Source organism: Neopelma chrysocephalum, unplaced genomic scaffold (assembly GCF_003984885.1).
Source record: "Neopelma chrysocephalum unplaced genomic scaffold, ASM398488v2 Primary Assembly neopelma1_24, whole genome shotgun sequence".
Taxonomy (NCBI): domain Eukaryota; kingdom Metazoa; phylum Chordata; class Aves; order Passeriformes; family Pipridae; genus Neopelma; species Neopelma chrysocephalum.
This window is the reverse complement of record NW_020897693.1, coordinates 12,480,076-12,507,889: the sequence shown is the minus strand read 5'-3', so window position 1 is coordinate 12,507,889 and position 27,814 is coordinate 12,480,076. Positions and strand designations below refer to the sequence as shown.

Genomic DNA, 27,814 nt, shown 5'->3' with positions numbered 1-27,814 from the left:
TTGAAACACTTGCCAGAAGTAGGAAGGGTCACAGGGAGGGAATCAAGAAAATAAAATGGTTCTTACCATAATAGTGCAGCCACATAAGCTATCCCTCAGTCATATGAAGGAGGTGATCAAAGGGCCAAATGCTATGAAAATGTCCTACTCTCTTCTTCCTTTGTGCTAGCTCATTGTTTGCTTAACCGCACAGTAAGCCAGTTCAGTTCTCTAATATCTACTTCTCTATTCCTACCTATTCTATTTCCATGAAGCTATTTCTTTTGCTATATTGAGCAGTTGGCTTATCTCGGTATGCAGTCCCAAGCTGCAGAAGAACTGGCAGGAGATAATCCTTCTAGATAAACTCAACTATCACGGACCAGACAGGTCAAGATATTAATATGCCTGTTCGCAGCTCACAACATTTAAATATCTGATTAGATTTTTGTTCCCACTTCCCCAAACATAAGAATGGTGCAAAAACAACACCTATCCTTTTGTTCTCCCAACAGCACTAGGTGAATCAGTTACTAAGGTTTGAGAATCCCAGAGAAATGTGCTGCAATCACAACATAACACACTATTACTGCATCCTAAAAGGTACAGTCCTACTACAGAGATCATATCAGTAGAGAATAAAGCCTTCTGTCCCTCTGAAAGAATTCAATATTGGGGTAGCACACAATGCTCAGAGACACCTTCCCCCTAGTTCATCATATAGCTTTTGCTTTTAATGGGTAACCAGGTCAAAGTTGCACTTTCAAACCTTCTATCAGCTGAGGAGCAAGACCCATCTTTCTTCAGTCCTGGTGGACCCTGCTGTCACACCAGTGCCTGGACACCACCGTGGCCTCCTGATGAGCTGCCATATTGCATACCTGCCCTGGCACTACTGCTCTGGGTGATAAACCTGCCTCCTGTAACCATACACCAGGCCGGCTCATCCATGACACACACAGAACCAGGCAACCAAGTAAGACACCGCAAGCAAAGAGAGCAGAACACCTCTGCATCCTCCCTTCAACAAGCAGGAATACAAAACTGGAGTACCGTTGTAGAGTATAAATAGAAGGAAACATTGTTCTGTGACATTCTCAGCCTGGGAGACCCTTTTCAACTGGGCGATGACAACAAGAATCAGTAAGCTGGATAAATACGTTCATGCACCAAAAAAAAAATTGCAACATTCCAAAATGTTGCTAGCAACAAATGGAAGGTGACTGTTCTGCAAAGATTCTCTAGCTGAAATATGGGCTTTGGAGGGAAATATTAAGTTGTTGGGATCTCCCTTCAGATTTTAGATTTGTTCAACAGAAATAATGGATTATATGTGTCATGCTCTGGACAACAACAACAAAAAATACTTTCCAGGGGGAAAAAAACAATGTGAAAAAGGAGGGAGGAAGAAATCTGGAATGAAAAAAATCACAATGTGAAAAAGAAGTGAAACCCACTTACACTGTAGATATTTTTTTGTCTGAACAATAAGATAGTGATAGAGTGATATTGCAATTTAATCTTTCTAAATGTTTTCAGTTTATTAATAAAGTATTTAATTTCTTTATTTTTCAATCTGTAGATCAAGGTAATTGCCTCTCATATTCTGCAGGGAAAATTTACAGCTGGTCTTTGATACTGTGTCATTTTAAACTACTTTATAATAAAAAGTATACACACACACGTGTGTGTGTGTGTGTGTGTGTGTGTGTGAGGGTGTCACCTTATTTTTTTTGTGTTTTTCTCAGGAAATATGAATTCATTTTCTACCTGCACTAGAACATTAGGTTTCAATTTACATATGTTTTCTGAGCTCTGTGGCTACAATCTTTCAGCTACTTTGCTTTAAAGTTAGTATTACTGATATTTTCTACTTCCAGAGATGAGGGTTCTTTTTATTTTACAGCTGTGTCAGCAACCAAAGTATACAGTTGTACACAATAATGAACAGAACAGTTACATCTGTTAAATATATATATTAGAAGTTAAGAATTTATAATGCACCTATGAATGTATTATCAGTACTTCCATGTGCTAAGTAGATTGCATTATCTCATTTTTGAGGTTTCTTCAAAAAAAAAGTTTAGGTCCCTATAGTTACTACAGATGTTTCACTTATCTTCTCAGATTTTCCCTTTTCCTGTGGAAAACACTTTAAAAACAAAAAAACCACCACACTTCATTTCCCTTTTCCCCATCTTAAAAATATCTGGAAATTTTACTTATCCATCTTTTCTAAAGTCACAGGCTTAGAAATTGATTCAATCCAAATATTAATCCTTCAGATCAAGCCAGACAGGCAAATTGTCATTAAAAAACCCTATAGGGTCTGCTGACAAATCAATACAACCTGACAAGGGCAGCCACAGCAGAGGTCTGTATCAGACCTTGTCTAGATTACAAGTCTTATTTTGCTGCTGCATCCCCTCTTGCCAGAGGCAACCCAGAGGCACAGAGCTAAGAGGATAAATAAATCTATTTACAAGCCAGGTCAGATAAAGGCTGACACCAAGTAAGCTTGAAGGATGCATTTATTTGAAAAAGTTTGTCTGCCACCTTTCATCTCTTTCCAGTTACAGCTGAACTGTGAGCTTGCGGAGGCATTTATTCCCTTTCTTCCCCAAATCAGCTTTTCCTGGCTCCCCAGGGTGAAGTCCTCACTCTGCTGTTGGGACACCACAGGATGTTATAGGCTCATTGTGGGGGGTGCAAAACTGCCCTTACTCCTGCTAAGGTAAAGAATGATGTGCAGAGAAACAAAGTCTCAAGTTAACACCCCACACGTACATGCAGTCGAGAAATTTGGAGAGAGTTGTTTTGCAGCACATAGAAGTGAGCTTGTGAAATCTCACAGGTTGAAACCCTCGTACTTTTCTCAGTTGCAGAAAACCACAATAGCTGTTTCAGGTATACCACTAACAAGAGCAGATAAGGGAAAGCCTTTAAGTAAATTTTCAAATGCCCTAAGTTTTGAAAGACAGGCTTCAAAGCTAAAATAGTCACTTTTCATTTGTTCCTCAGCAAAGACCCTCCCACAACGTACATGTGCTTGCTACTCTTTAAAGTAAGCTATGCTCAAATCATTAGGAATAAAAAAAAATTTTAAAGGCAGTCACACACCACATTGTAAAACACACACACTTGGTAATTCCTTCCTTTCTCCTGGCACAGGAATTTTCCTCTTTCCCTGCCCTGTTAGAGAAATTGAGGCAAGTTTCTCCATTCATACCCAACAGAGCAATTCCAGTTGCCCCACCTACTCAGAAGGTGGAAGCTGTCCCAGCTACAACTGGGGCTACTGTCTCAAACCGGCAGTGCAAAAGACCTTCTCCCTCCCTCTACTTTGTCAGGAGCTGGTCATCCCCAATGGGGGCCATGGAGGCCTTTCCTGGGTACACTCCCACTACACTCTGGGCAAAATGGCACCCATCTGACTTTGCCTGAGGCAAATAAGGTGTTGACTGTCAGAAGTGCTCTGTCAGCAGCCTGGTTGTGGTGACAGCCTCTGGACAGATCCAACAGGAAGGATTATGGGGTGACAGCCCTGCCACTAGCACAGCTTACTCTGCTGTGGGTGGTATATTTAAACAGAAGGGTGCCAAAAAACAGCTAAGTAGTTTTGGCAGCAATTCCACAGAAACCATCAAGGAGTTTCAAGCCATCACAGGCAACTTCACATCTTGTCTGAAAGCCATGTCTGCAGCATAGCAAGGTACAAATGAATTCTTCTGCTAATAAAAAATAAGCCATTATCTTTGGGGGAAAAATTTTGCACAAACACCCATTTAATTATGGACAAATTTTGCTTTCTGGTCATGTCTCAAAAAAAACATGGCCAGTATGCCTTTTAAAAGCCACCTTTAAATTAACACATTAATGTTAGTTCATCAAACAACATAAGTTTGAAACAGAAGAAAACTCCAGAACATATTCAAAATAATTGACCTCATTTTGCTGGTTGAAAAAATCAGGTTTTTTTCTGCACGTTACGGCATTTCTTAAATGCAGCCCCCTTTTCTAGATGAAAGCTGAGGCTTTGTGTGCTAATGCTAAAACACACTTTTACAGCCTCTACAAACACATGGCCACTGTTTTGTGGATAATCCTATGTTAATTTGAGAATAAAGGCATCACCTAAACTTACTTGGAAAGTATTTTCTACAAAGTCATTGTCAGTTGCACACATACACTTACCTGTTTCTTGGTACTGTTTTACAAAATGCAAATTTGTGTGAGCTGCAGTATCTCATACCTACAGCACTACCAACTCCCCATCCTTTCTTTTTTCTCCAAAAAGAGAGAAAATAGTGACAAAAGCAGAGAGATCACTTCAATCCTACATGGAGAAGAGATAACAAGATAAATATGAAATAACATCCCAAAATTACTCTTCTTAGAGCTGGCTTTGTTCACAACAGATTTTAAAAAAGCCTAGTTAAAGAGAGAAAGTGAAGCAAGGAAAGTAAGAAGGAGAGCAGACCAGGCAGACCAAGTAGGCAACACTGCTACAACCTAGAGCACAACGCACCAGCCAGGCGGCAGCTACAGGAATATCCCAAAGCCGGGCCCCCTGACTTTGCACTGTGAGTCACCGCTCCAGGTGGGAGTCCTGCTCAGCCAGGGCATGGCTCACTGTCCCGTGCCATGCTTTGAGAGATTCACACATGTCTACAGAGTTAATGGGAGCAGGGCCTGAAGGCATCTGTCCCTGCTGCCACTGCCACCCAGGACTAGGTCCTCTACTCGATAACAGTGAGGAGCTCCCGGGTGACCCCATCCATGATAACGAAGCTGGGCAGTTGCTATGGAGTGCCCGGAGCTGTTCCATGAAAACTCAGTCCTAGAAAGTGCCAGATGAAGCAGAAATAATTAGCAGACCTGCACGAACAGAGGTTCCCAGCCAGTCAGAAGAGAAATGCAACAATAAAGACCAGCTTGACCCAAAAGAGTATTGCAGACATACGGCTGAGCTCTGCTAATCACAAAAGTGTGAATTCTCTTTCTTGTGCAGCAGCTGAGCTGCTGCAGCCTCTGGCAGCAGGCATGAGACAGCACTTGGCCAGAGAAGAGCTAGTGTTACCTGTATTTAGAAATAACCTATACAACTATTTCCTTGCCTTGCTGTGAGACGGGTAGATATAGAAACCTGGCATCAGGAAAAGCTACATCATACACACCAGGTTTTTCCCTTTGACTAAGCAGACACATGGTATGTCCAGCTGTTAGCTAGGCTTTACAAAGCAGCCCTTCAAAGGAGACTGCAAGCATCACCAGAGATGCTGGAGTCATCTCTCCAGGCTGGAGTCCCAGAAAAACCTGCAGCAGGGACCTAAGCAAAAGCTTTATGGTGCCACAGTAGAGGGAGGAGTTCATGTTTCCCCCTCCCACTGTGGCCACCTTGCACAACTGGCAAACCTACAGTGAGAGGGACTCTGACCCACAGGATGGTTCACAAGTTCCACTTCTAACTGCCCCAAAGGGAGAAGATAAAATCAGTTTTGGCTTGGATCCAGGCTTGCCTCACCACTAACACTGCTTACTTTTCAGCTATCCATTATCATCTTCCTATTTTGACTTTGCATGATACCCCACAACGTGTGTGCTTGCATGTTGCAGTTTCTGTGGCTTCGCATACAAAGAGAAAGCCAGGTCTAATTCTGAGTCAGGACTTGCCACCTCCGGTGGCTCTCCATTGCAGCAGGCTGGAAATTATATAACAGCTTGCTTCTGATTTTAAGACATCAAAGCTCTCATTGGGTTAAATAACAGAATACAGTCCACTTGCCATTCCTCACCTACCACCTCTGCCAGTGCAGGAAGTGGACATAGGCTGAAGAGGCATCAGCTCTGGGCATTTGACTTTCTGCATTTGCAAGCCTGTGCGTTCTGGGAGAGGTTACAGTGCCTGGAAGGGATCAGGTCTCTCCGCCTTGGGAGGAGACAGTTTGGAGTTAATATGCATTTGCTTTTTCCCCTCCTCACAAGTTTCAAGATTACCAAGCCCCCAGAGAGTGAAAAGAAACAGTTCATCTTTTCCAAAGGCTTTGTTTCAGGCTATTTGCAGAATCAGGCTGATAATTTATTGTCACTTTATGCATCAGTTCATCAACACTCACTAGTTCTATATTTAAAAAATTTTCTCCACAAACACAAGGGTCAGAGAACAGGAAAACGAAGGGAGCTTATCTCAAAAATTGTACAGCTGCACCAGAAAAGTCCCAATCACCGATACACCCTGTTCCTTCAAACCCCAGCCTCTTCTCTTCCATGGTCATAGGATTTCTCCATGTTGTTGTTCAGCTGACCACCAGCAAAATAACCCAGCAGCAAGAGTAAATGGGGACCTACCGGGTTATTGAACAGAGAGGTGGGTGCAAAGTGCCCCTTTTCAGCAGCAGGAAACTCTTGAATCAGTTGATGGGCAAAGTCAGCACTGAAAAATCTGGAGAACAAAGCCCTGCTTTCAGGCAGATCTGCAGCAACTACTGCAAATCCCAATTATCTAGCATTTACACTCAGACTCCTATCCAAAGAGATGGATTGTATATATAGGAGGATTGTTAAAGCAGCAGATCTATAAACACAACTCTCCTTCAGAATGAAACATCTGAGTTTGCACTGAAACCCTTAGAGGAATTATATTTCTCTTTCAAAGACAACAGGCTCACTAACTCTGGTATGGTGATGATTTGGTAGCAGAAAAAGACTGAACAAACTCCAACCATTTCCTAAACCTTCTTTTAGCAATCTCAGGAGCTAAAAACGGTTAATTTGCATGAGTGTTGATGAAAAGGACTTGTGAGTAATCAAGTCAAGTTGATCACAAAGGTAGCTTTGTCTCACTAAAAAGCTATGTTCCATTTTAGTCTTGTATATTCAGTGGTTAGAAAAAAATGTGTATGTGTGAGTTTATAAAATATACATAATGTAAAATCATGAACTCTTAAAGCAAATGTGATTTTAAACATTATCTTAGTCACTCCTGTTATAAGTGCTGTGGCATAAGAAATGGAAAACATTTAAGTCAGTTTATCACATCTAAATATTACATGATTCAGTTAGTTGCTCTAATTGCTGCTAGGATGTTTAAAACTGCCTGGCTAAACAGATAGCATAACCTTCAGGGTCCATTTCAACCTAAGAGGACAGAAAACTTTGTTCTTGGGATAGTTTTCAGTGGGCTTTAACAGATGGAGGAGGAAGTCACTGCCAAAAGACTCCACTCCCCATACTGGTGACCCACTCCCAGCACCTCCCCCATGTCAGAGGTGATGACCACAACACGTCAGAGGAAGTAGTTGAAAACTTTATTTTTTTCTTTCAAGGTTACTTTTCAGCCAAATCAGCAGCTTGACTGAACTCTGCTCATTTTGGTGGTGCAGTATTGCCGTAAATCCGCTGGCATCAGCAGTGAAACAGAACCCACAGACAAATGAAATAATGTTGTCAGCCCTTCTTTGGCACGCGAATGTTCTTCATCCATTCCCTGGCCCTAGGATTTCTGAGAAAAGACATTCAGGAGGGAGTGATAGCTTTTATCATGCCATGTGCTGTTAGTCTAGAATCAGAAATAAGTCTGCATCTTACCTCACAGAGGAAAAAATCTCATTTCTAACAATAGCCTTTATCTCACAGTTTGTCTCACAACTTGCCTGCACTAAGAGTTTCACTTCAGGCTAAGTCTGATGGATGTCAAGTTACTCCTTGTAACACTGAGCAAAAATAACCCAGAAATTAAATTTGAGTGCCAGTGGCTGCTGCCAGACCCCTCTCAGGCTCTAGGAAACGTCCTGCCACACGAGACCAGCAGCCGCCTCTTTGCAGTAAACAACTTGTGCAGAGAGGGTCTGAGGAAGTGGAACATAACTACCTCTGGGGTAGGAGTTTGCTTCTCACTTGCTGGCACAGCAGGGGATTTTTTTAAGTCTTGTAATCTAATAAATCATGTAATCTGATAGGAAACAACATCAGTCTTCTTTTTCCTCCTTTAAGCTGTTAGCACAGTACAAAGCAGCATCAGCCATTTCAGAAAGTGCTGAAATTTTCTGTCTCTCTCTTACTCAAAGGGAAAAAAACCTCTTGTTTCCAGCAGTGTCTTTTGTTTTAATCAATGCTACACTGAACAAATCAAAACACTGAAAGCCATCAGTGCTTTCTCAAAATCATCCAATAGGCTTTCATGTGGTTACATGTCTGTCTATCTGGACAGTATCAGTAAAAGGCAACAACACATTTGTGATTGTTCAAGTCTTCCCTCATGCTTCATATTTTGCTTTTTCAGAAGTTGCATTTATATTTGTGGGACTAAAAAGCAAAAAGTACTCAGGTTGATTTCCTGCTGATAGAAACTTCCTTCTCTGTGCCCCCTCCTGCCTACAGGCAGCTGTTATCATTTCTGTGTCCCTTTGCTAGCCCCTGTTGCAGAAAACCTAACTCTGACTTTTCTATTCTAGAGAAAAGGGATTCCCTCCTCTTTAAAAAATTCAAGTGAATTCCTTCTTGATCTTGGCAGGCTACTAGCAGCCTTTCTTAAGTGCAAAGGAAGATTATCCTTAATTTTGCACACACATCCATAAATATGGTTACTCCCAAGGCTATATGGCCTGCATTTAAAAAGTCCAGTACCTCTATCACCTTGTGTAGCAAAACAAAAATGAAACATGCATGTGAAGAGGTGTCCTAATTTTTTTAATAGGCTAAAAAGCTGAAGAGAGCAAACCTCAAAATAAAGCAAGGAAATCATGCAGTACCTGAAAGTAATCTGTGATGAAGGATCCAAGTTCACTCTTCAGCAGCCGTCTATAGACAAAAGGAATGCAGCCATGAAGTAGCAGCCATTGCTCGTCATTTCTTACAGGTATATCTGCACTTTACTACCAGTAACACCAAAGATATGTGAGTATATGTGAATGTGTCGTTTTGGCCACAGTTAGACTTCTTTTACAGTTAGATATATATTTTGCAAGTGCCCACGAAGGCTATTGTCAAATTTTAAAGGAACGAAAGAGTTTCTCTGAAGTCTACATACATCTAGAACAAGCAAAAATAACCCGAAAACATTTACCCCCTTGAACGAACAGAAAGCTGGGGAGAAAATTTAAAGTTATTTAGATTGAAATCCATAAATTTTTCTGCTTTTTTGTTTAAACAAAGACATCTTTCGTTCCACTGAAGATAGCATATCTCTCTAATGCTGTGCTTCCTTTTCTCTTGGAAATAGAAGGTGGGAGGATAAGGAGAGGAAAAATGAAACAGAAGCTGCAGCTTTCCCATGACTACCACATTTCAAAAAATAAAAGGGAAGGCATATTTTTCAAGAAAGAGATTCTAGAAATTTAACAAGAGATGTTTTAAATACATGTGGGCAGAAACCATTCTAAAGAAGTCTTTCTAATTGAAACTGTTGGCTTTTAAATGAGGCTGTGATAGAAGTTTTAAATGCTAATACATATTTGTATTTCAAAACACCGATATAAAAATCAGGATTGTCTTACATCAGAAGAAGCATTAAAAATACAACTTACAAAGTTCAGTACATTTGCACTTTCATCTTTCAGTGACTGAGCATAAATTCTGCCTAAAACTTAAAAGTCACCCAACACTTTCCATTGCCAAACATTGTGGATTTTTTCCGGTTCTAAAAGTTTTGCTTTTTACCAACATGAAGTCTAATCAAGAGTGCTCAAAAATAGCATTTGAATCAGTGACCATCCAGTTCTCAGGCTGGGTTCTTACCAACAAACTACATCACTGTTTCCTAATCTTTGCTCAAAGTAAAATTTGACCGCAGCCTTCCTCCATAACCATTTTCTAAATGCTTCTACATTTATTCACAGGCCAACATGCCTCTACTCTTTCTCTCCACTGTGGTTATATACACCCATCCAAATCAAAGCACATTCCTATTTCTATTTCTATGAGATCAATAAACCAAACAAATCTTTGGGGATCCATTTGCCAGAAGCTTTTCCATTGGCTTCAGCCAAACCCAGCAGGCTCTCCATCAGCTGATTGACAAGCCCAGCAGGACTTTGCCTCATGCAGGTAGACCAGCAACAAGAGGCTTGCACCTTAGAGAAAACCCAGGGGAGGGATCTTCTCTTAATCATGGCCTCCTGCTTCCTGAAATTCCATCTTGCAGTGTCATTTTTTACATTTGCTCTTGCTGTCACAACTGACTTTCAGAGCAGAAAAAAAAAAAAAAAGCCAGTGACACGGTATCAAATCACAAGAAGATAAAAACATGGTGTCAGTAATCCAGAGCAAAATGTTACCACCTGCTCATCTCCTGGTCCTGTCATTACTGTCCTCTTTTAAAACTCTCCTGTGTTTCCCCCTGTCAAACAACTAAGCATTGCACTCTGAGAGTCTCTTACTGCATTTGTTAACTACAACCAAGGAGCTGAATGGAGAACTACAAAAAAGTAAAATGCACCAGCTCGACCTAATGGCAGACAAAAGCTGGCTGTCTGACAGGTCTGGCTTTTTGCCCAATGTCAAGCTGAGATTCACCTCGCACACAGAGAGCTAACACTGTGTTGGGAGCTACACCAAGAACCACAGGTGCAAGGCTGCAGGTGTTCATACAAACATAAATGCAGATGCACGTCCTTCACTCCTTAGATGGACACTAATGAGCTTCTTGAATGTTAAATGGCCTATTTAAAGAATGACATTTGGAGATGTAACCAATGCTCAGGGCACCTGCAGGAACATTACTCATGTATGTCAAGGTGAGTGCTTCCAAGTACTGCTTAGGAGTGCATGTCCGTGGAGGAGGGCATTTCCCCTTCCACCATCAGCACTGCTTTCAAAGGATGCACAACTCACAAAGAATTTCCTGTTCTTTACCTGACTCTTGACAGTCTAGATTCACTTCAGTAACCAACATGAAGCATGGTTCAGCCACTGGGGCCAAGCCCAGACCACACAGCAGTTCTGCCCTTTGTACTGCCTCCCTGCAAGGTTGGGAAGGAGCACCTGCCTGCACTGTGGGGGTACAGCAGGATGCAGCCACGGCCGTGGGCAACAGCTGGGCAGACAAGTCACAAAGCCCAAACCCAGTCCCCAAGTCTGCTAACAGGCTGTGGGTTAAGGTATTTCCCAAGCCTTATTACATTTGTTTTTATTTTCGCACTCAGAAGTAGACATCCCATGGAGAATTAGGACTGCTCCAAGTACTTAAACCTAACTTGAGGACTTCTGACCCAAACACACCAAAGTACCATTAAAGTATGAAATGCTGCCCTTGCTCAACTCTCAAAAGGAATTATATTAAACTTTTCTGGTTTGGGAGCAGACCAAGTCAGACAGAGTCTCCTGCGCTGATAGCCTCATTTATTTTGAAAGTAGGGAAAGGGGTAGTTTAGAGTGTTGTTCAGTATATGCTTAGCTCAAATTGCCATTTGAATCTTGGAGTTCAGAAAAAATGCAATAAGGGTGGGGGAGGGTATACAAAAGGAGAAGCAGAGACAGCATTCTTGATGAATAAATATGGATGTAAGTGGTAAAGAGAGGAGGAGAAACCTACATCCATGAGCCCTGACAGTACTCCTTTTAGCAGCACTTGGAACCAAGGCAAGAATAAATTGTTCTTTATCTACTCTACAGCCCTATCTATTGCTAATCAAACTTTCCAACTAATCAGAATGAAACCACAGATAATTATGAAACCTACCTTTAAAAGAAAATGATACTCTTAACCATCACTAGCATCAGTGCCAGAAAATGTTTGCTAGGGTTTTAGGTTTTTTATCTTTGGGGTACATGTTTTCAGGTCCTGCTGTGCAATTATCATGTGAAGATTAACCTGTTCAATGAAATGCTGTGGTTTGCTTTAAACACTCCACAGTTCTGAGAAGCTTGGTTTTAGAAAAGAGATGTTACTATCTTCGCGATTTCCGTGATAAAAATATGTAAAAATAGCCAGAAGGGGTGTAGTCCCCAGGAAGAGACAAAATCCTTACAATTGAAGTCAATAAACAAGCTGTCCTTGTTAAAGCTACATATCCATGCAAGTCAGAGAAACATTATCCAAGTACCCCATGCCATTCACTTCACCCAATAGCAAGAAAGAAGCAAGTTAGCCTGAAATCCCAAAGCTGTGCTTAAGTTTGCTTTGACCCCTGTTCCTCCCACCAATATCCTCTAACTGTGGTTCTGTAAGGGAACAAACCCAAGCAAACACCAAACAGGCAGCAACAAAAATTCCTTTTCATGCATTTCAATAACCTACCTGATATTTTCATTGAGGGTGTAAAGTTCATTGTTTTGCAAGCCTCCTCCTTTGAACACATTTATCACTGCTGTTTGAACACTGTCAGAAAAGAAATGAGACAGTACAACATCCATAAATAACAGCCAGCAGTATGATTTAACATAGAGCACAATGTGAGCTAGACACCAAAAGCAAAGTGGTTATGACCAGGTGGAGAAGTTAATTGCCCTTAAATACTTCCACTCTTTCTTGCCTTGAAATTATCACTTATTTACCTACATCTGTCCTGGGAGACAGAGCAGAATCTACCTTCAGTTCTGTCTAGAGTAAGCAAGGGAAAGTCATTAGAGGGACACTGTTCATGCCAGATATATCTTGAATGCAACTGTTTAGGGGATCTTTGCTGTGCGCTGCAGGTTAATTGCTATGAGGAGACACAAATTTTTGGTAATATCTGCCAAACACATCACACTACATTATGCAGTGATGCTAGCAAGAACCACCCAATCTGCAGCATCTGTCAAGACCCTGGTTGTGCTGGAAGATGTTCTACAAGTGAGCATTACCTAAGTCACATCCAAGCTTAAGCCCTGTTAATGCCTGTAGGAAGCTGTTTGAGTATCTTCTAATTCATACCTCTCTCACCAGCATAGAGGAAGTCATAAAGTGACAGCATATAAGGTGCTTTAGCAGGTCTAAAGGCTTGTCTTGGCTAATAAGAGCAGGTGTCATTCCCTTAATGGACATTCCCTTCTGTGGGCCAGTTATGGGATCTACATGCTTCACGGACCTCAGCTCACTGTCACGGCACAAAACTGCAGTGGTTTTGCCAGGCCACTTTTGTGCAACATTGGTCAACTGAGCTGGCTCAGAACGAGAGAGGGGTCTGCAGAGCACAGAGCAGGTCCAGGTGGCGGAAGGTGGGAACACCCACTTTTGGTATCAGCAGACCATTAAATCAGATCAGGACACAGGACATCTCAGCCTTCACCCTTCACATTGTTTTCTCAGTTACCACTGCTATATGACACACACTGCAGACAGGACTTGGTTGTCAGTAGGAAATGCTGGTAGAAGCCACAAGCTTAGTAGTTTTCAGAGGAACTTGACTGTGATAAAACCTTCATAATATGCAAATAAATGTCTCTATGAATTAAGAAACTGACATTTATTACAGTACGAGGAATATGTTTTCCTAAAGGATTCTTAAAAAATGCAACTGTTAACAAAAGACAGTTCTTCTTTACTTCAAGACAGTACCACTGAACAGCATTGGCCAAAACCAATTGAACACTACTAGCTCTAAATTTTTCACCTCCGTGGATGCTTTCAATACCAGCAAAATTCAGGCATGCCAAAAATTCGGGCATGCTTATAAACAGACGAGATTAGCTATAAATGGTGTGAAGCACAAAGATAAGACACACATGGCCCTCATTGTGGAGCTGCTGTAGGGCAAGAGCTCAGCCCAGGTAGATCCTGCTCACCTGTTCCAGGCAGAGTTGGAGCTGAGCTGCATAGCCTGCCGGGCTGCCTGGAACCGAGGCAAATCACTGAGGACAGGGGAGCTCATGAAGCGAGGTCGGGGCCTTCTGAATGAACCCATCCTGTGGAACTGGAGAGCAAAGGACGGAGCTATGGTGAACCCTCCTTTCATAGGGTCAGGTGGAGTGGAGCAGGACCATCAGAAAGTCTCTTCTCTTGAAGGTCCAAGCATCAATCTCAGCAAGGTCAATGAAACTTCAAACCCAAGGACTCAGTCAACAGCAGAACCAAAGAGTCAGCCTTGGACCAGCAGTTCCCCAAAGTGTCAGGTTTTGACATGGGCATGCATTGCATTATGATGAAGGAGCTGAAGGAGTCCTGAAATGCAAAAAGAAAGGAAAAGAGTAAGGCAGAGAAGAGAGGGATGAAAATATCCTGTGCCATTAACAGCAAGTTTGGGCAAATCTTCCAGAGTTCTCTAGCAGCCCCATTTCCCATCTTGCTCCTTAAATAATGACCCAACACAACCAGTCAGAAATACAGACATGATCTCTCTTTTGATTTCAATTTGCAGAGATACAAGAACAGAGATACCTAAGTCTTCTGACAGAGGCACTTTACAAGTACCTTTAAAAAGAGTTAGCCATTCAGCCTATATATAAAATAGTAGTAGTTGAAGAAAGAGAAAACTATTCCACTAGAAAAGAACAAAAGATAAGCAATGGAAGAAAAGATGAACAAATACAATGCTTTTTTTTGAGAAGTGTTGTGCAAAGGAATAAACCCACTTGTTATCAGTTCACTACAAAAAGGATACGATGGAGAGCTTTTGCAAATGGGTTCTGACAAGCAGATATTTTGAGAGTAAGCATGACTTTTATGTCTGTGTTTTTTCTACAGCATGAGAAGTAATTGTTAGGCCAATTACGAAATGCCTGTATTTTCCACTCTGATCATCATCTTCATGTAGATGAATATGTAGCCCCAAGTAAACCACAGAAATAGAAGAAGTGATCTTGGATAAAAACCACAAAAAAACTTTGGCAGAGCTTCTGTACTTTGAAATCTTCCCACTTCAGATTATTACAAGCCGTAGTTGTAGTTGGCAGTTTGGAGAATGAGTTGTGGGAGGCAGGAGAGAGAGGAAAAAAAACAAACAAAAAAGTTGAGTAACTGAACTGCACATGAAAGACGTAAGGGAAAATCTTCTCATTTCTACTACACCTTCAGCATGAGGCAGAAAGAGAGATGATCAGGCAAATAAATGTTGTGTATCTGCACAGTGTTTCTAATTTGACTAGCATTCAGCTCCAGGAAACTCTTTCCACCGCCCAAACTATAATTAACTCTTACATGTATGACAACAGCTTTCTTCCCACCGAGCCAGCCCCATTTCACACTGAGCTCACTTTGCTAGCCCACTTCTCCATGGCCTTGTCAGATTCTGGTCAACCACCACGAAGCCACCTCAAGGCTCTTGCTGTGCCACAGGCACCACATGCCCTGCCAACACAGAAGTCAAAGGAGAAAACACCGAGAAACCGTTTCATTTTTAGGCACTGGAACATGTGGTACTATCATTCTTAGTGCTATTCAAGAAATAAATATGGTTGTTATTCCCTCACTAGGTAAATACAGTTTTCAGAGATCTCTGTGGAACTGGAACATGACTACAAGTGCAACTTTTTTCTGTCTTTAGACAACTCCTGGCTGTCTTCAGAGATGACAAAGCCCAGACAGTCTTTCGTGAAACAAGCTTAGCCCTGACTGTTGTTGCTTGAAAGGGCAGCAATCTGTTGATTCTATGGCTACTCTGTTCCAATTACAAAAAAAAAAAAAGTCATAACTTTTAGAAATTAAGAATAAATGTAAACTAGTACAACCAAATAATCAGGATCTTCTGTGCATTTTTAAGCAACAATTCATTTGACATTGCCCCCACATTTTCAATCTGCCAGCAATTTCTCTATTGACAACAGTAACCACATCAGAAATCACTAGAGGAAAAGAAGCTACAGCACCTTGGAGAGCTGAGTGCAGGCTCTTCTGACAACAGACCAAAAGGTGTCCACGAGGCAAAGTGCAAGTATAATGGCTGTTTTTGTTGCAAAACAAGAGCTTTTGCCACTGTTTGTCATCTACAATTCCAAAGCTGACAGCACGAGGAGCTGAATAAGTGACAGCTCATTTCTCCCAGCATCACTGTCAAATTTGTCACTTAATAATCTTTACACATAGAAACATTAAATGGTTTGGGTTGGAAGTGATCTTAAATATCCTCTGATTCCAATCCCCTGCCATGGGCAGGGACACCTTCCACTTTCAGAGCTATAAAATGCAATATAAATGTTATTTTAGATCATTTGTAGGCATTTAACAGGTCTAGAATGCAATGGTTAAGATGTGCTAGCCCAAAAGCCTTGTCCTATCACTATTCCAGGTGCCATAAGCGCATACAAGCATCTTCCTCTCCAGTAGCGCAATGATTTTATAAAGATACATTTATATTTGAGTTATATTAAGTTGCAAAGGGAAAGCTTAAATTCAGAAATGTAAATAAGTAGAACAACCTCTGTGCCTTAATATAAATAAATTAAAATTTGTGTAGGAAATTCTTTGGCCCATTCTGTGCAAGCGGTAAAACACCACAACCAGGAAGGTTTCTCCTGAACTATGGGTCTAAAAGATGAATTCCACATAGCAGAACCACAGCATTACACCAGGCCCCATGATGAACTTCCTGCACACTTCTTACCTAGGGAATGTGCTTAAATTCATGGAAACATACATGTCATTTTCCCTAATATCTGTTAAAGTACCAGGACAGATAATAACTAACTTTTGTCTGAGACATGCAGATGAGACACCCCTCTTCCCCCTTCCTCCCCCAACCAGCCTGCAGTGCCGTACTAAGGTCAAGTCAACCTTGCTTGAGGACCTCATTAGGAATTTCAGACAAGATCTTCAGCTTTAGGACCTGGTTCAGAGTTTTATTTTCATTTCTTCAGGACTCAAATATACAAATCTCTCCTATGGTATCTAAACCCAAATCTAAATCTTATCTAACTACTAAATGACAGGCACACCAAACTGTTACTTTGAAGGCAGGCTAACCACCAAATGGTATCCATACATAACTGGCCCTCGTGTTATCAGAACTGGAAATGCCAAAGTCTGTGAGAAAGACCAACCTCTCCCCACGCCCACAGCCTATTTAAATTATTTTCAGAGTTCCATAAAGCTAAAAGTAACAGAGCATTTACTAAAAAAACAGACTTTTGGCACATGTACTTTGCAGATACTGAGCATCTAAAGGTCAACAAAGCACCCAATCAAACACTTCCATCATACCAGATTTTCCTTTCACAGCAACTAGTTTCCTCTGAAAGTTTTCCCCAAAGCAAGGCAGCCTTTTTAATAATGCTTCGTTTTCACAGGAAGGTTGCAGTAGCAGTTTGTTGGCAATATCTGTGGTGTGCATTCTGCAGTGTGCAATTTTTGGGCTTTTTACTGGGGAGAAACTACCCCTGTGGCGAGAAAGGCATTAACATAGTTATAGGTTAGTAAGAAGCCCTCATGGTATTCAGGCTATTTTAGCTATTGGGAATGAACAGTATTTAGCAAAATGCAGAGTACAGCAAGGAACAATTTTCCTTTTCATTTTGCTGTGAAAACTCTCATAGAATTATGCAGAAATGCTCAACAACACTGCTCTCCTAGAGGCTTTCAGTCCAAATTCCTTCACATCTGCAATCTACTCTTGATAAGATTAAAGTGGTTTAGAAGAGTACAAAATAAAATCTACTTCTAATAATCACAGTCATATTATGAACCACAGAACTAAAAAAAGCTTTCCAGAGAAGCAATTACTTTTCCCCTTTTACACAGAATGATGGGAGACACCAGGATGCGGCATGTTCTAGCCACCAAGCAACACTCTCACATCGATTATAAAAGACATAAAGACTTGGAGACTGAAGTACAGTGACTTCATAAAACATACAACCACACCAAGATAATCTTTTGCTGCCATATACTCCAGCTGCTGGGATAATTCTTTAAATGGCATCAGGGAATTTCAAACTATTTATCAATTGATATATACTAAACCATACCCCACTCTCCTCATCTCACTTAATGACCCTGCACATCTCTTTTGGCAATGAGTGAGTCAAAGAGGTAGGTATTACTCTCCCTTCCCTTCCAGTTGTCTTATCCCTAGTCTTTTTTTTTTCTCTTATCCTTTATTATCATCTCAATCCAGCCACAGAAACCCTCTACATCTCTAACAAGGCAGATATGTCATCTGTGTAAAACTCAGGTCTTCAAGGGAGCAAACTCTTCAAAGATGGAAGTCAGTGTTCCCAACTGAGGGAGCACAGTAGGACGATGAGTCAATCTCACAACAATGTAATTTCATCCACTAGTAATTCAACACATCTGAGTAAACACTTCTAGGATTAATCTGAATCTTTAAAGAGAAGAATCAAGCATGAAGACAAATCCTTTTCCAACACACAGATAGAGACATTTATAAAAACATTACAGTCATGAAGCTAGGAAATTTTTATTGTTTGTTTTCTGTTAGCCATGAAAAACAACAGAGAAATCATTATAAAATGATTTCATGAATAGACCTCTCCCTCCCAACAGACCATAATGTATCTGACTGTCTGCAGGAAAAGCAAGATCAGGTGCTACACCTACTTTGATCTCTCTCTGCTAAAGAAAAAATAATGGAAAGAAAAATTTGGCAGCAATTCCTCCAAATTATGAGACTTCATTATAATCTTGAGCCAAACAAGCAAAAGGCCCATGGTAACTGAGATTTAATGAAAGAACAGACCTTTTAAAATTCTCTGGTATCTTCTCTGCAAGACTCAGAGCAACAGCTGCTAATGGAAGTGGCAGGGCAGCAACAACTACAACTGGTTTTGCTTCTTAGAGGAAAACTTTCACCAACACTACTTCACAAAAAATTCACACCAAAAAGCTGCAAGTCAAAAAGTGACTTTAAAACAGTTGGCAAGGGAGGAAAAGGAATAGTGGAGAGTGAAGTAAAGCAATAGAGAATGGCAGGTTATCCAGATATAACTGATGTTTTGCCATTCAATATTTTTCAGTCTTAAAAACAGCTCCTTCATGAAAAAAATATCCACTTGCTTATATTTATCTCTTTTATATGCTTTGTGCAACTGTTACATCAATGACCTATGGCTATAAAATACACAAATTGGATACTGAAACATGCATCTAAATTTTTTGTAACGATTTTGAGTGTGGAAAATCATAATCTTTAGAAAAATGCTCCACTGTACTAGGCCTACAGATCCATAACGAATGGTTTCATCCTGCCTCAGACACAAAAAGTATGAAGAGAACTAACTAGATTCTTGTTAGCTGATTCTCCTTCCAGCCCAGTAAGTCCTTAACAAAGCACATGATTGGCAAAATTCTTGGTTTGAGTTCAACTTACAAGATCTGAAAACACTATTTTTTACAAAAATCCCTCATTTATTTGCTATGCAGCCATACTGAAAAGTGGAAAAACAGCCCACAACCTATAACTTGAAGTCTTCTAGGTCATCACAATTACACGTGCACATGCATGAACTTAGTTTATATTCTAACACAGCATTTGCAATTGTTAAATTAACAACATATTCAGTTCCTCTTACATCTCCCAATTGCTCAGTTTCTTAAAATTAAATAAGGTCTACTTTTCAGAAGGAGACAAGATGATCAAATTGAGATTTTTTTTGATAGCCAACAAAGGTTATCAATGTTTTCTGGTTAACATTGATCAGAAGCTGTGTCTTAGATATATCTCACGAGTTTTTGAATGCAAGAGTGTAAAAAATTTTGGAGGCAGTCTAGGGCCCAGTCTCAAGGCATGACCTCATCCTTTCATGCCTTCACACCTTTGGCTATCTGACTCATGAAAATTTTAGTGCTTAATCCACAGCCTGTCAAAAACAATAGGAATCTAAATTTTGGTCTTAATATGGTCTGAATCAAGTCCTGAAACACCATGAAAAGTGGTGACACTTTGTCTTGTGAGCAGCCCCTCACATAAGGAAAAGTATATCTTCAGGTGTGCTCATACTAGCACCAGGAGCACAGCCCATGCTGAGACATTCCCAACTCAGGAAGGTAAATGGAAGAGTGCAAAACCAGACTTTGGGTCTGTTAATCTTGTCAATAGGATTGATACTAGTTGCAAACTTTAAAAACAGCTTCTTCCACCCTTAAATTAGTGACACCTGTTTCTGAAATCCCAAAAATCAGCTCAGAAATTTTGCAAGGGGAAACTCTAGTGAAGCTGTTATCAGGAATCACAGGCTGTAGGTAGGCTAAGAGGCCATGCCCTACTCCTCAGCACAAGGGCAGGATCCTGATGGGAAGTAGGTCTGTGTTCCACCTGCACTTCATTTGTCTGTGCCTCAGATGCTGTCCCCTGGGGGAATGCAAGGTGATTTCTCAAGCTCTCTGTGCAGGTTACACACCAGATGGAAAAAGCAGGACTTCAGCCAGCCAAAGCACATTACCTGCAACCTCATCACACACCTCCTGCCAGCCCCTGGGTGGCCCCAGCTTGTGCAGTGCCAAGTGCTGCCAGGGTTGCCTGACTGCCTGCCCCACATCTCCAGCCTGCCCTCCCCACCTTGCACCATGGGAAGGCCCTGAGGGATCCCAGGCAGGCTGAGCCACAGGCAGATGAGCCACTCAGTTCTGCAAAACACTCCTTTCATCAAGAGCTCTTGAAGGTATACTAATAAGAGTAAAAATAATTACCTGAATTTTCTGGCTGAGGAAATGAAAATGCTAAGCCAGTGAAGTGACTTAGCCTGGTCTTCCACATCGCAAGCCAGGATCCTATTCATCAAACAAAAATATCCCTCTAAGGTGCTTTAATGAAGCTTTCAAGTTACTCCATGGAGTTGGAGAGAAAAAAGGATTAATCTGATCTACCTCTCCTTTCCCAAACTGGTTCAATACCAAAAGGTGTCTATTTTTTTATTATTATTATTCTTTTGCTGGGCTACACCACCACAAAGGCAGCAACTTGATGCCCCATAAATAGTCCAGGGGTGTTCTACTGGCCCCTCCTGTCTTTAATTAAACTTCATAGATTTTAACTATAGTAAATAAAAGAAGTAATATCAATAGATACGGGAGAACAGTCGTCTTGATACAAAGTGTTCGCACTCTGGTACGCAACCATATATCCAACAATTTTACTGCTACACTTTGACTACCCAAAACAAGATCTCACCTTCCTTATCTTCCTAGTACACCCTTGACTCCACGATAGAGACCCCAGCATTCCTGTCTTCCTCCCCCATCTTTTGCATATTCCCTCACATTTGATTTGACCCACACCATGCTTTTATTTACAAAACATCTCAAACAAATTTACAAACAGATAACAAAGCCATGTAACTTCTGTAAAGAAAGTCAGTGTTATCCACTCAGTAATGCTCTGAGTTTCTGATGTTAAAGCAAACCTGAAACTCAAAGTGAAACTCTGCTTTGAGCAAGAGGAAATATATGACCAGGGGGAAAAACCTTTGGGTATATCCCACCATCATCTGAGAACCATCTCCGTAATTGAAAGACCCCTCCAATCCTTTTGGAGTTTACAGTCAGATCAAAGTAAGACTGCTGCTTCACATCTATATACATGATAGTACAATTGCTCATCAAAAGATGTAAGAAATCAGTAATAGGAAAGAGCAAGCCAGTTCAATGTGAACTAAAGGGTTCCAGTCATAGAAAACAACAAACAGAAAAATAAATAACTTGTAATATAGGAGTGGCATCTAAGACAACAAAGTTGTTTTGTTTTCTACCGTAGATTTTCTGTGTTATTCCAAAAATATTGTTTTATTATTAGGACTCATCATTCAAAAACAAAGAAAATTGTTATGGCTATTAACAGGCACCACATGTTTGCAAAACACTGATATGCTTGGATGGAGAATAAAAGAACACCTCATTAGAATCACTTAGCTGACCAGTATGAAGGTAGAGACAAATTTGAATGAGATTCACTAACAGCTGATTTAATCTGGTTGAAATAAATTGTATTGCCTGAATAAGCAATTACCACACCAAAAATGTAGCTATGAAAAGCAAGAAGCAAAAATGTAGCAAAGGTTCAGAATCATAAAACTGATGTACTGATCTGAGAAAGAAAAAAAACATTGAATCTCTTTGGTAAAATAAGAACCCAATCCAATAGAAAGGAGGGATGGATAAGAAGGGGAAAAGAGGAGATCTATCACCATTTTTTGATTAACTGAAAGCATTCAGGTATTTTAGGCATTCCATAAAGCTGTATCCATGACAGCTGCAGTAACAATCCTTTCAAAATGGAACACTGCAGTGCTGTCGTAATCCACGACAGCTAGAACAGATTCTTTTAAACAGTAAACTTATCTGCACCCCTCTTTTGAGTCTCACCCACTAAGACACAGCAGATTTAAAATCACCATTGCTTTGTCTCCAATTCTATATCAAGGCTTTACTCAAGCTCTCACACTCCAAAACCCTCAACTGATTTAATAGCAAAACAGTACTCCCAAGATCTCAGGCCCCCAGTGCAGTGGCCTATGTTATTTCCAGATCTAATAGTCTTAAACTTGCTTGATTACCAGATGATTTTTAATCAGTACAGCTAAATGGGAACAAGCATGAAAACATGGAAAAAAAGTGATACACACATAAATCATTATTTCCTTCCACTGGCAGGAATAGTGTTTAATAGCACTACTAAGTGCATCCCTACTGGAGAAAAACAGGCCAGGAATGTATTACCTGAGTGACACAAGTATGAGTAAGCTATCAAATTCTTTCTGTAGAAAAGGCCTTTGGATTGAATTGACAAATATGTTTTTAAACCCTGAAAGTAACTTAGCATTACACTCCCTTCTAAATTTCACCCGTGTAGGAAGTGATAACCCCCACAAAACAGCCATTCTTTCAGCATGGGCTCTAAATATATTTCCACAAAGCTCAGAGAAACTTTATCCTTTTAAACCACTTCTTCCCTGGTCAAATGCAGTGAAATTCACAAACAGATTCATAAAACTAAAAGAGGGTAACAGACAAGCCACAGGAATGCTTTCTTGAAGGTAGTCACACTCAAAGTTGCAATCAATGGCTCCTTGTCCAAGTGGAAAGCAGTGACAAGTGTTGTTCCTCAGGGGTCAGTATTGGGACCGGCACTGATTAACATCTTTGTCAGTGACATGGACAGTGGGACCAAGTGCACCCTCAACAACTTTGCTAATGGCAACAAGCCGTGTGGTGCAGCTGACACCCCGTAGAGCAGGGATGCCGTCCACAGGGACCTTGACAGGCTTGAGAGGTGGGCCCATACAAACCTCTTGAAGTTCAACAAGGCTAAGTGCAAGGTGCTGCACCCGGGTCAGGACAATCCTAAACACAAATACAGATTGGGCAGAGAATAGATTGAGAGCAGCCCTGGGGAGAAGGACTTGGGGGTGTTAGTGAATGAGAAGCTTGACATGACCCAGCAATGTGCAATTGCAGCCCAGAAAGACAATCATATCCTGGGCTGCATCAAAAGCAGTGCAGCTAGGAGGTTAAAGGAGGTGATTCTCCCCCTCTACTCTGCTCTTATGAGACCCCACTTGGAGTACTGCATCCAGTTCTGGGTCCCCCAACACAATAAGGGCAAGGACCTGCTGGAGTGAGTCCAGAGGAGAACCACGAAGATGATCAGAGGACTGGACCACCTCTCCTACACAGACAGGCTGAGAGAGCTGGGGTTGTTCAACCTGGAGAAGAGAAGGCTCTGGGGAGACCTTAGAGCAGTCTTCCAGCACCTAAAGGGGGCTACGAGAGAGCTGGAGAGGAACTGTTTACAAGGGCATATAGTAATAGGTAAAGGGGAAATGGCTTTAAGCTGAAAGAGGGTGGGTTTAGATTAGGCATTAGGAAGAAACTCTGTACTGTGAGTGATGAAATACTGGAACAGGTCCCCAGAGAACTTGTGGATACCCAATCCCTGGAATTGTTCAAGGTTAGGCTGGATGGCGCTTTGAGCGACCTGGTCTAGTGGAAGGTTGGAAGTAGGTTATCTTTAAGGTCCCTTCTCAGCCAAAATGTTCTATATTTCTGTGATTGTATGTGAGGCAGAAGCATGAAGTGAGAGAAAAACACAGTTTCAGAAGTAAAAAGGTCATATCAGTCTAAATGGAATTACATGTTTAATTTTCTAGGAATGTTAATCGGAAAGCATTCAGGATACACTTTATCAAAATCAAACAATAAGTCAGCAACTGCAATTATTTTCGGAACTATCTCTCCTGCAACTAGAATGACAACCTGTTATCTTTGTGCTTTCTTGCACTTCATTCTTATTCCTTTTTGTTTGTTTTTTGTTGTCACATTCCTGTTGTTGTTCTTAAACACACAAGTATGGCCCACATTTTTAACCCTGGGGCTACAAAACATGGCAGTTAATAAGCTCCTTATACATCCCAGCCCATCCTCAGCCAGCTCTAGTGTAACTGGGGTTTTGCTAAAATCCTCAGTACAATCTTCCATCCTCTGAGCTGCACTTAAGCCCATCTTGTGTAGTAAGAACGGGTTGTTATGCCCTACTGAATAAGCCCTGGAACCCAGCACATAGTTAGTCAATGTATATTTATGCTTGAACTCACATCAGCAGAAACAATGAGTACAAAAGGCCATACATTATGGAGAAAAATAGCCACAATACTGCTGGCACCTAAAAAAGTCACATGAAAACTGAACTCATTGAATATGAGTTACAAAAAGGATAAAATTCTAGTACTTATATGTCTTCTACTTTTAAATCCTTGATGATGCATTCAAGTCCCATTCCTCCACTCTTTCCATACGAATGGAAGCTACACCAAATAAAAGGTTAAATATCTCACCTGTTCTGTGTCTTTGGTTGTTGGAAATTTAAGGAATTGAAATTCTTCCAAGAGAGACTGAGTAGTCAGTAAACACTACCTGTGTTCCAGCTGAACTTTGAAAGTGAACGTTGAAAGTCTTATCAGAGTTTCAGGTGATATCAGACAGCCCATAAACACACTGAATAAAAGTAATTACAGAGAATTTTATCTTGAAGACGGAAGACAAATGTGAAACTGTCACCTTAACTCTGCTGCAAAATTGCCAAAAGGAAATATTGCTATTAAACTGACAGAGCAAAAAAGACTCCCATAAATGCTTGAGTGCACTTGTACTTCCCTGTTCACCCTTGGCACTTCTAACTTTCAGGTACCATCCATGTAGAGTTCAGTGCAACACACCTTACTTGACTTGACAGCTATTTCAGTAAGAGATTCCGGACACCCCCATCATAGAGAACCACAGAATAATCCACCTCTGGAAAAGTTTCTTCCTAGCTTCACCAAAAAGTAGATGTTTTTTGACCCAAATCCAAGAACTTTCCTATCTTAGCGAGAATGCCATTCATTGTTTATGAACAATGTGTATCAAGAGCACACATTGTCTTATATAACTGTGAAATTTGCATTTCCTTGGGATCTGAAGTCTGCTTTTTCTTGTGTCTTGGAACACAAGAGAATATTGTCTTTTTTTTGGTTCAGAACTTTGGTAGCAGCCCTGAGTTCATGAATGTTTCCCATGTTACAGCTGAAAGAAAAGCTGCATGCCTTCTGCAGGAATCTCTCAACACTCTGCATCTTATGTGACAGGTCAATCAATCACAATGGTCTCTCTTGACTGTAAAAAAATATAAGTAGCTTTAATAGGAGAAATTGAATCTAAGCAGAAAAAAAAATTGAATGCAAATGCTTTTACATCACCATTCTCCACTAACCTACATAGATATGTCATTAAGTTTTGGGTTGCTACCACAGAACATGTTCTCAAACCCAACATCCTTGTCATGGCATAATTTGCTGCACAGATTTTCAACTATAGATCACTTTTTTTGTTAAAATGCTAACAAAGTTCTTCACAGAGGTCAGAGGACAGAATTTTACCCCCAGCTAGGTGGTTTTCAAGAAAGTCAGTTCATTAGTAAACCACAATGTCTTGTCTCCTCTGATTCAGATCTATTCTGTTAGGGGCTACTGAACAGTTGGACTGTGGCATCTGTTTTAGAAAAAAAACACATAGTCTGCATATCAGCCTCCGTGTCTTGTGCACGCTGCCTTACCATGAAATATGATCTATGGGTATATACATTAAATATGTATGCACATACAGCACTATATGCCAGATGTAAACAGGTCTTGCATGCTGATCAAGGTACCGATGAGTTCTGCATAACCAAAACCTTTCACACCACAGGAATTACAGCATCATCTATAAATACGGTCAGCATTTGTTTCTGACAAACAAAAAGTTCCCCTAGTCAAGACAACCCACTTACATGAACAAACCATCATATGACTGGAAAAGGTGGAAAAAAAATAGCTGTACTTTGGACTATTCTTTTCAGCATAGACAGTCAGGAGCTGTGTTGACTGGAGTCACTGCTGGAATGACGTGTGGCTGTGGCTGATGTCCCACAGAGAAGACGGTGGCAGGGCATGTGTTTGGCAGTTGCAAGAACTGAGAAGTAGACTATGTCCAGGAAAATGGAAAGCACTGTAAATATTCCTAGGGCAGAGAAGCTCCCAGTGTTGGGGAAAGACGGGTGGCATCACCATGGGAGAGAGGCCCAAGAGAAGAGAGAAAAGAGTGGAGATACACTTCATTTCTTTAAACAGGTGGCCATCTACTCTTACGGCTTTTGTCTCCTCTTGCAGTAGCTATGTGCTAATTCGATTTATTCAGAAAAAGACGGGAGAAAAATCTCTTGCCCATCACCCCTGGTTTCAGAATTATTGCATCTCCTGGGGGGAAGGGTTAGACGGAGACATTTGGTTTGGAAATGACTCACTCGGCAGCGCTATGGAGCCGGAGGGTCTATTTTTAATATTTTTAAATGGAGAACTTACCCAGGTCTTATGCCAGCGTTGTGCTCCAAAGGCACCGCCGAGCGAGGGGAGCCAGCCCAGCCCGCTCCCTTCCGCAAGCCGCCCCCCGGTAAACATCCCCTTCGGGCCGCCGGCGGCATCACCGCCAGCCCCGCTGCCCCCCGGGCCGGGCCGCCCCGAGCCCCCAGTCCGAGAGGGGCCGGAGCCTGAGGTCGCGGCTCGCACTCACCCGGGGCCGGGCTGCGGAGCGGGAGGCGGCAGCGCCCCGATCCCCGATCCCCGCGCCGCCGCCAGCCGAGGGGCGGACGGACGGACGCGCTGCCTCCTCGCCGCGATCTGGCGAAATTTGCCACCCACCGGCCAGGATTTTACACTTCCTGGCGGCTGGCCAGCCCTGGCTTCTACAGCCTGCCCCGGGCTGGCTCCTCCCCGCCGAGGCAAGAGCCGGCCGGGCCGGGCGGAGCGGGGGCAGCCGCGCTGCCTCCCCCGGCTCCCACCCTACTCCCGGTGGGGGTAGCCCGCACCGACCCGTCCTGTCCCGTCAGAGTCAGGAAGTGTAAATTCTTCTGACCTTTAGCCAAAGAAAGGGAAGGATAAGGATGGAGGAGCTCCGGAGGCCCTTCCCGGGGAAAGGCGGCCGGCCCGGGTCCCACGGGGTGTTCCGTCTCCCCCGCCGCGCCTCCCCGGCCCCGCGTCTCGCTGACTCGGCCGAGAGATGCTGAACCTGCCGCCGGCTCCTCGCAGGCCCGGCTCAGGGCGTGGAATTTGCCTTCGCCCAGCTACAGATAAAGAAATGGGTCGTGCAACGCGGGGAAGGGGATGTGCCATTTAAAGATAGGGCTTCTTTTATTTTGGTCTCATGGTTCAAGGTTCCTCTGGTAGCCGCAGCCCTGTGCAGTTTGCTCTGTTCTGCTGTCACAATCTACAAGCAGGTATCGGACAGGAAACTGCTGAAAAAAAATCACTTGTTATTCGGAGTCCCTAAAGAGATTAAAAGACACAATTAGCTGCAGTCAGGGAGCAATCACATGGAACATGTAAGGCAAACAGTTATGCCGACTTTTGGGGAGCTACTCATTAATTTAAAACACTAAAATTTTTACATGTTTAGAGGAGACAAACCAAATTTGTAAAATAGTGTAATTTTCTCTAACTGTTTAAGAGCCTTCTGTGAATT

At 41.7% G+C, this 27,814-nt stretch overlaps 1 protein-coding gene across 2 annotated transcripts in view; it reads right to left on the bottom strand.

Annotated features, from left to right (window-relative positions):
- Positions 1-26,762, bottom strand: part of PRR5L (proline rich 5 like) — a 43,357-nt gene extending 16,595 nt beyond the window's left edge. For both annotated transcript variants that reach the window (XM_027704045.1, XM_027704055.1), the window contains exons 1-4: positions 26,659-26,762; positions 13,684-14,059; positions 12,215-12,295; positions 8,730-8,778 (exon numbers count right to left, since the gene is read on the bottom strand). In XM_027704045.1, coding sequence (XP_027559846.1) covers positions 8,730-8,778; positions 12,215-12,295; positions 13,684-13,853 — 300 coding nt within the window. In that variant the 5' untranslated portion in view covers positions 13,854-14,059; positions 26,659-26,762. The remainder of the gene's footprint in view (positions 1-8,729; positions 8,779-12,214; positions 12,296-13,683; positions 14,060-26,658) is intronic.
- Between the last annotated feature and the right edge of the window lie 1,052 nt (positions 26,763-27,814).